This window comes from Patella vulgata, chromosome 3 (assembly GCF_932274485.2).
Source record: "Patella vulgata chromosome 3, xgPatVulg1.2, whole genome shotgun sequence".
Taxonomy (NCBI): Eukaryota; Metazoa; Mollusca; class Gastropoda; family Patellidae; genus Patella; species Patella vulgata.
Window position 1 is genome coordinate 66,379,902 of NC_065881.2, and position 9,364 is coordinate 66,389,265.

The 9,364-nt window shown below is 34.9% G+C and overlaps 1 protein-coding gene across 2 annotated transcripts; it reads right to left on the bottom strand.

The window, feature by feature from the left end:
* Positions 1–2,549: 2,549 nt before the first annotated feature.
* On the bottom strand, positions 2,550–8,915 carry LOC126814995 (cdc25-like protein phosphatase twine). Of its 2 annotated transcripts, none has more exons than XM_050540500.1 (7): positions 8,890–8,915; positions 5,588–5,736; positions 5,261–5,317; positions 4,666–4,977; positions 3,741–3,958; positions 3,310–3,427; positions 2,550–2,811 (listed from the first exon to the last, which is right to left on the bottom strand). In XM_050540500.1, exons 2-7 carry the CDS (start codon positions 5,714–5,716, stop codon positions 2,650–2,652), a joined length of 996 nt encoding a protein of 331 aa, XP_050396457.1. In that variant the 5' UTR covers positions 5,717–5,736; positions 8,890–8,915; the 3' UTR covers positions 2,550–2,649. The 2 variants fall into 2 exon arrangements, with proteins under 2 accessions (XP_050396457.1, XP_050396456.1); XM_050540499.2 differs by lacking the exon at positions 8,890–8,915 and adding an exon at positions 8,381–8,803.
* Positions 8,916–9,364: the final 449 nt, after the last annotated feature.

The following is a 9,364-nucleotide window of genomic DNA, read 5'->3' on the forward strand; positions in this document are numbered from 1 at the left end:
CCAGTTACGGTTCTGATTGAACCATATGTAAGTCCCGAAATGGCCCTAGGACACCCACACGAGTTACCAAAGTAACCAAATTAATTATTGGAAAACTTTGAAAATGAACATAATTTTCATGTGAATTGAATATCATCCTCCTGAGAGTCAACAAAGAATTATTGACGGACAGGGGGAAGAAACGAACAGCCACATTTAAAGTAGCTAAGTCTCTAACTCAGTATCATCCAAAGTCTTTGACATTGAAAACACGAATTATTTGCCAATTCAATTTAACATTGATGTTGTGATCTTACCGGCAAAAGATGGGCTCCAGATATCCAATATTTAAGACAAAATAAACATTTTACCATTGGTACCATAATGCGTTTCAGCGCCATTTGTAACAAGGGACTCAAAAGAACGAGGTTAGACATATTTCACAAGTCCGGTCAAATGGTGACGCCATGTTCTTATCTGGAGAGCATGCACAATAAATACTATCGATGTAGACGGGAATAACCAGACGCTAGAGATTGCCATTCGATTAAGACTTTAGCCGTATTTCGCTGAACATAACTGATTTGAATTTAGAATAAAACGGAAACGATTGAATGTAAATCAGTTTATATACATTCATATTACATTATTATATGCGTTGGGACCCATTTGTGTCAATTTCTATGTAACAAATATTCTCGATTTAGCTCCTTTAAATGTGCATGGATACATGATGTTGGTATAATTGATAAGGATGTTTCTGTTTGCAAGACTATTACCTAGTTTGTGTTTTGTTTGTCATACTCATGTCCCTTTGTTAGGTGTTGCGTAAGGTGCTGTCTTGAATTACTAAATGGAATTAAATGATATTTGGAATTAACGCCCCGCTGTTCTGTGTCAACCTTGCTAATGAAGAAAATTTTGCACAGCGGCGCTAAGGCCTACTCTTATTTCGAATTGCAACTGTCTCGTCTTCTTTCACGTGCAGGCTAATGTACATTCAGAAACTCATCGGTACTACAAGGCCCCTCGTCCTGCACCACTGAAAAGTGAAACCCTCCGGAATCAATCTCGCAACTTTATGGTTAGTTGATCACCGTGGCTCCCTTTCATTTATAAATAACATGACCTATAATATACTCTTCAAAAAAAGTAGGGGATATTCAGAAACAATACAAAACTGCGGAAATGCACTGCTGTTTTTATTAGAGGTATGTTAATAACAGGCCAATTGCCTACACATGAACATAAACAGTTCATATGGGCGGCTTATCTGACGGCCCCATTTCACTCGCAAAGAGATACACTGTCAAAAGTGAAAATGGATGTTTTTTATTTTTGTTTTAATAATGAGTAATTGCTTCACCACTCCTCAGACATTCAGCAATTCGTCGTGGCATGCTCCTAATCAACCGTCCAATCCCGATTCGGGACAATCTGATCCACTCCTCTTGCAGTGTCACGGTCAATTCTTAGGCGGTGTCGTCCCATGTTCGTGAGCTCTGTCTGGATGATCCTATCAGTGTACATATACTGCCAATGATCAAAGTTTGAGGCATGCAATTCTTTTAAGTTGCGACTTGTTTATTTCCCGGAGCGAGCCGAAATTGCGAACGGCTCATTGGTCAGATAACATGACTTGGCGAAAAGCGGTCGGTTTAGCGGATCTAGTAATTCTAGACCTGATACATTCACCACACCGTGCTCCCCCATGCGCATGTATGCTACCAGACCGTCCTAGACGCGGGGTCTTTCGGTGCCCGATTCTACTAGTACATTAAGGCTTTCTCAACTAAAATAATTAAGCACATTAGTGGTTCGACCTCTTGTCCGTTAAATAAATGTTAATTGGTCACCAAACCATCGATACATAGCCACTAAAATTTAACATATATTCCCAAACAACCCCGAAATAATTTCCCTCTTAAGCTCACTAAAACAGGATTGGGTATTAATACAGTAACGGACAAAATATTACTTTCCACCGATGCAATAATTGCCATCGTCCGGAGGACATTAAAAGTAAAAATCTCTTGGGGATTAAACATTCGAAATACGTATAGCTCGCCGTAATATCATTAAGTCAATTAGCTGATTCCATATACAATTAGGCTAAACGTTTGAAGAATGAATAATCCAAATGACTTTATCACGATCCCAATTGATTTCGTCTATATGCTCGAGACAATTACGTAAAGTACATAGTACTTAAAAATACTAATTCGACGGTTGTGATAATATAAATTTTACATTACATCTTGAAGACGTGACCCAAACAGAGTATTAATTTCTGTGCCAATCTGCACATAATTAAGAGAAATATGGGAATACCCGTCAAAACCAACAAAAACTCAGTGCTGAAATATTCTGGGACAATATTGCCTCAAATCTAAAACAATTTTATGTAGCATCATTCATAAAAATGGATCAGAAACTGACGTAAATGATCTGGAAATTCAAAAACAAAAGTCTATTTGAGAATATTTAATTACTAGTACACTGGCAACTATCCCTTAGTTGTTAATTAAAAAGGCTATATCAGGGTATTTGAATAGTTTTATTTCGGTCAACAATCAAATAAATAAGTTTATATTTACACTATACAAATAAATAGGCAATAACAGACAATTAACAACAATTGATAAAATCAATAACAAAAAATAAATAATCTTAAAATCTGATAGGTCGAGATCGGCTAAAACATTTTTCTCTTTGTTTTTCTCTCGGTTTTTCTCCTGCTGTCCATGACTTCGATTTAACTCGGAAGTGGCGTAAATCTGCGCTGTGATCTTGGTGGAGCATCGGTGTATATGTTGGAGGTTGGCATAAACCCTAAAATGAGAGATAAAATAATTGAATAACTATGGCGGGTAGGGTCTGTTTATCTAAATTTTCAGTTTAAGAGTATTAGACACCGAGGAAACGTATCTAGTTAGTCTAGCGCTTATCCTGAGTTACTAGTACGAGCGTAGCATATTTTATACATGTACATCCAAACTTGATATTCTCGTAAGAACATATTCATCATCCATTATTGGGTTTAATGTCCGTTATTTTCAGCCTATAGTCGTTCGGTCAGTGGCCTTCAAAACCCGGTTGACTTAGCTTCATTGAAGCACCTAGCACCCAAAAGAGTACACGTACTTTCCGCGTCAGGGTCAACAGTCAATACCACTTACAAGTTGGGAATAAGGCATGAAAAAAAGAATCTTCTCGATACCCGGATCGGAAAGTCTAGAACCGTTACTAGTCGACAATACAGCATTTCTTTTTCAAGATTAAATTGTGGTCTGTGGCAGACCTAGTATTAAGATCGTAAACGTGGCATACCTCTGTTTGTTCATAAAAAGCCTTGTAACCACCATCTAAAATGTACACCTCAGGGTAATATAAACTTGGATAATTGTAGCTATTTAACAACCGATCTTGTGATCTAAGATACCGTAATCTGAAAAGGAAACATTGATTCATTTAATGCTGACACCGATTATTATTTTTTTTCTTTTATTAAATATGGGCACGAAATTAATTAATATATGAACGGGTGCAAAGGTATGGGGTCGTAGTCAGCTCTGGGTATTCAACAGGGGAATTATTTCCCTTTAATGACACAAAACATACCCCCGTCCTCCCACCACAATAATCCGATCCTTAAATTTCAAATGCTCAAAGTAAGATATCAATTGTTAAGATTAGCATCAATATTTCTATACAAATATGAGAATAGGGTGCGATCATAAATATTTAAGATGATTACTTACAGTCTAGGGGCTCTTTGCGAAGAAAATTCACAATGGAAGATGATAATTTTAGGTCTGTCTTTTTCCGTACGATGTAATTCAGCATCAATTGATTCTTTTGTGTAAATATTTTCTGCCCCTTGTATATGTCCACCTTTATACTCATATGGATATCTACAGTCAATAATTCTAAAGTCGCTAGTAAATCCGTTATATTTGCCACTAAGTAAATCTGCGAGCTGAAAAAATACGAGAGCATAAATTAGGGTTTGTGATGAAACATTACAAAAGAGAATATTCCCTCGTAGAACCTGCGTTTATAAACCTAGTGTATTTAATTATGTGGCATAGAGATTAACTAGGTGCACATAAGCAGTCACCGTTACAAGGTTTGGCCACCATCACCATTCATTTGGGTTAAACGTTTTCTGCCGCAGAGGTAGCAACATGTATCAGAATCTAGATATACACAAACTGGACGTAACATACTAGAATGTATGAATTCTACTACAGGAATCTGGAGATGCACAAACTGGAAGTGGTATACGTATTAGTAAGCATGTAACTATCCGCGCAACATTTTGTTCATCGTAACCAACCTCCTAATGTTATCCCCGGTCTCAAAATCCTGAACATTCACCAAAACATGCCCGGAAGGGCAAACCCAGTTCTTTCGAGTACACATCGACAATCAACAAATATCGCCATGCAAAAGAAGGACAGGGGAAGAGTGGAAGATATACAACGAATACAGGGTAAACAATCCTGTGTAACAATGGAAAATTTGGTGGTCTGATTCCGTTTAGCCATTAAAGGGGGATAACTCTTCAACTTTCTTTAAAAAGACTAGATACTTTCTCGAAGAAACAAATGTCAAAATCGACCAGCGGCTAATAGAGACCGATATTAATACAAAATCGGATGCTAAATTTTAATAAGAACTTACTGTCTGAGGTGTGATTGATTTGAGGTCTTTATGCTTGCCACATATAGTAGGAAGAGTGTATGGTCTGCTACAATCAGCTATCAATTCTCCACTGTCTGATAATCTATCAACGGCCGATTTAATTTCTTCTTTTCTTTCCTTCATTTCTCCTTCTGCAACTTCATCTATCCTTTCTTCCTTTATCATCTTTGGAACAAACTTACTTGGTTGACGAAAACACGTTGGTGAGGATGTAAATTCGTTTTCTGTCATCCGTTTTCTCATGTCTAAGGACAGACTTCTACGAAGACCAGTCGGTTTTCGAAGCTGAAACTGAACAAGAAAGAAATTTTATAAATCCACAGAATATGTAATAAGAAGGATGTGCTTAGATAAAGAAGTTCTACGATTTAGTTCATTTTCTATTTATTTGTGTAATTTGGTTCAATAGGAGATGCGATATGAAAGATTGACAGGTTATATATTTATATAACGTGTAAAGTATAGTTGTTACAATGACTTCTAATCGATTTCTGATTGATTGATTCCAATCTGTGCTTGTACAGCAATGTCTCATGCGATGCCATCTTAGTTATAAATGTTTGAATTTAATTACCTCCTCAGATGTAGGTGAACAGTTTATATCTTCCATTTCCATGTCGACGTCTGGACCCTAAAAATAAATAAAATATTAATCTTCGAGGCAGAACAAATGAACTATATGATTATTGTTTTCATTTGACTGGAAATCTGTGACATTTCGTAAATAAAAACTGAATATTGTCTAACATTTTTTATTTCCCTGCAGATTCGGTAACTATAAATATATAATATTTATGACAGCTGAATCGAATCTAGTCTGGATCTTGGGTAAATAAAGACGTTTGCCTCTAAAGAATGATTTAAAAAGTTCCCTATTTGATATTTCTGCACAAGAACTCACCCCGCACAAGGCATTGCTATCTTCTTCAAACGACTGATATCCTGACGTCATAGACTCAGAGGCAACGGGTCCCCCAGGGCTATTGAAGAAAATAGTAGCAGCGTCCATTTCACATTCATCAAAATCCATGTTGAGTTGAACACCTCCATCTGAAATATACATTTCATCATTTAAATTAACATAGCTACCCTGTGCATTGCATCATTTAATGCAATATAAAACTTAATTATGAAAATATGTGTTATCGTTTATCTTCATGATGTTATAAAAACGTACTACTATAGTTCACAAAACGTTCCATATCTATCTAATCTCCTGGTCTATATTGGCTGTCCAACAAGATGAATATTAGCTCCCTTAAAGATACACAAGATAATAATCCAAAGCCCTCGAACACTTTTTTACAAATGACAAGGTACGAACACAGGGTGGGTCTTATTCTAGAGCGAGATTTTTACCAGATGTTATAGAAAATCTTGTATGGTATTTTTCACAGTCTTGGCAAACACCCATCTGGCATTCTCATTGATCGCACCTTTTAAATCTAAATGTTACAAATACAGGTATCTCCATTTCAGACAACTTGACAATTAAACAATAGGCGCTATTAACCAGATATACCAGACGACAAAACATTGTGATCAGAACAATCACCTATTACCTGTTTACGTACTAATCATTTTTTTTTCTATGATTGTCAGTTTTATAAACAAATGTGAAAAATACATTAAACATTCAATATACAATAATTGAATCTACGAAATAAGTCGGAGGCAAGATCGTTTGTATTGTTTATGGCTCAAATATATTGTAACTCAAGTATAAGTAACGGATGTAGCGCACAAGACAGATTATAATGTGCTTATTTGAAATAAAATGTATTTGATACTGCTTTGCCATACTTTGATTTGATTTCCTGGTGCAGAGTGCAGAAGACTATTACACTATTTTCTCCTTATTGTTTGTGGACTTTAAGCTTGGTTCCCATGTCAAATTTTGTTGTTTAAAGATTTATCAAATAGCTTAAATGATTTGGCTTAAACTGACACATTTTAAATGGCTAAATCACTTTAGTATTTGGGAAAAGGATAAGCTGCTGTAAGTAAGCTCATAAGGTTGACATCTCGCATCCAAAATTGCCTGGGCCTCTTAAAGGCTGATGCCAAGAAATTAAAAAAAAAAAAAAAAAACACACAAAGATTACTTCAAACATGATACAGGGGTCATTATTTTGTCTGTACCCCTCTCTTCATACTACTTTTAAATGTATTCAAATATACTTTCCTTTCGTTCATACTAAAATATATTCAGTATCTTTTCGCTTTTATACACAGGTCAAAATTATATAGAATACAATTACTGTTTATAACTGAGCTTCTCTGATCTTTACGAAGCGTAGTTCCGAAATGACCTAGTTTGTCACGATTGGACGTTAAACTCAAAACGTCGCTCAGTAAAATACAATAATTGTATTCCATATAATTGTGACAGGTGTATTTCTAGTTGAATTTAAATGCCGTTGAAAAATGTGATATTATACTCTCTGGGATAAGACTGCTCAAGCGATACACTTTGATAGAATTATGTACAATATTAAAGCGTGTCACGACAAGCACCATTTAGCCTCGTTAGCATTCACTTTTTATGGGGCATAAAATTAATTTGCGTCTATGAAAACAAATAAATATATTTAGCAAAACATTGACACTAATAGAATCTGTCTGCTTTATATGAGCCATGATATTAAACGACTAATCTTATCACTCTACCATTCATTATAATCAGGATTAAACAGATTACCAGACGGATTAAATATTCAACGGGTTGATTAAGTTTATGCTATAATTAAATGTTAGTGAGTTTAACTCAGCTCGACACGCTTTGGTTTTAAAGGCACCATTCATTAACCTCTGTGGTATATTTTTATTATACCGATCGTTTCAAGGAACAACATTTAGGCTGTTTGAATTTTTCTAATTCTATAAATGATAAAAATATAAAATCGTCACCTAAAAATATACATGTTCATGTATTATAGCCTAATGTTTAGTAAATGAATTTGGAAACAAATGAAATGTAGTTTGTAACTTATTTTAAGATTCACAATCACCCTTATTGAAAATATTGAAAGGGCGACAACTCTGGCCCAATTGTCTGTATTGTCTGTGTTCAAGTATTATAGCCTAATGTTTAGTAAATGAATTTGGAAACAAATGAAATGTAGTTTGTAACTTATTTTAAGATTCACAATCACCCTTATTGAAAATATTGAAAGGGCGACAACTCTGGCCCAATTGTCTGTATAATCTTTAAAAAAAATTGAATAACTCATGACTAAAACCAACATATATCATTTCTTAAATAATAATCTCTAAAAGGTCGTTTTTTTTAAGGTGGCATTCACATAGGCCTTAACTTCGTTACAGATTGGTTATTTTTGCATATTAGCCCAACTGCTCAGTTAATATCCAAATATCTGTAAGTCAAAGCCGACATGTTTTGCTAGATAGTGTACAAATATTATAATTATTAAGGATTGTTCCAGAAACTGGAATGGAATATAATAACACAGATTAGTTCAAAGCCCTAACTTAGCATGATATTAAGGATTGGAAGAGGAAAAACATTTGCAAATGCCACTGCCATATAATATAACGGAAAGCAACAAGGGGGATAACTCACAAAATGTCTCCGCTTTTCCTTGTTTTTTTGTTGTGTTTTTTTTTTTCAAAGTAAGAAATGAGATAAAATGAATAGCTATATGCACTGGTGTATATTTGAAAACTCACTTACCACCATTCAATAAAGATGATATACTAGACATTGTGATTCACTGACTGTAAACGATGTTTATCCCTTGATGCACTAACGAGAACTATGTGCTGAATCCAGATCGCCTTGTAATTTATAACCTCATCAAAGTTTCTATAAACACTTCATGTAGACAATCAGGCTCGTCGATACATATCCAAGGAAACGGAATTGTGTATATTGGAGGTGGTGCCACACGAGTAAAATGTTTATAATCAAATTCATAGGCAACTAACTTTCATGAAAACACTGCAACGAATGATTTGATTTAATGGCGAGAAGTGGTTTTAATGTATAATAAGACAAAGTTCCAGCCTGTTGACCAGCCCTAATCTTCTATTCTATTGTTAAACTATTACTACGTCAGCAGGATCTCACCTTAGGTCGAGCATTCACCTGCTGACCATTGTCTCAGACAACCTTTGATTATACACCGATTAAAGTCCGATGTTAATTGTCCTGAGTAAAACCACCTTTTTACAATAACTCACCTTCAATAGATTTTAATCATCCGCATATTGTCTATTTTAGCCGTTAATCCGGTCACGTGACCTTAAATTTTACGTGAACATTTGTTAACAAGTAACTGATAACCAAAAGGTCTGTGGTTTAACACATGGATACTTTAATATCAAAAGGTAAATCACATAAACCATACTTATTATACCATCAAAGATTAGATGCAGATTGTAACATATGACAATATGTTTTATAAAACAATTACATCTCTTTATATTCATTAGAGTAATTAAATCGTGGGAACCTACTTTACACGTAATCTAGAGATTGATAACAGGACGTGTCCAAGATTTCTACAAGAATTAATGTTTATTTTTCTACTTTCATTTTCCTAGTTTTCCCATAAGAAAAAAAAATCCAAAAAATTTTACTCTAATCTTCAACTCTCATTAGATAGTTACCGTGGAAAATATTAGAAATCGAGGCAATATGTTTTCCTGTATATAT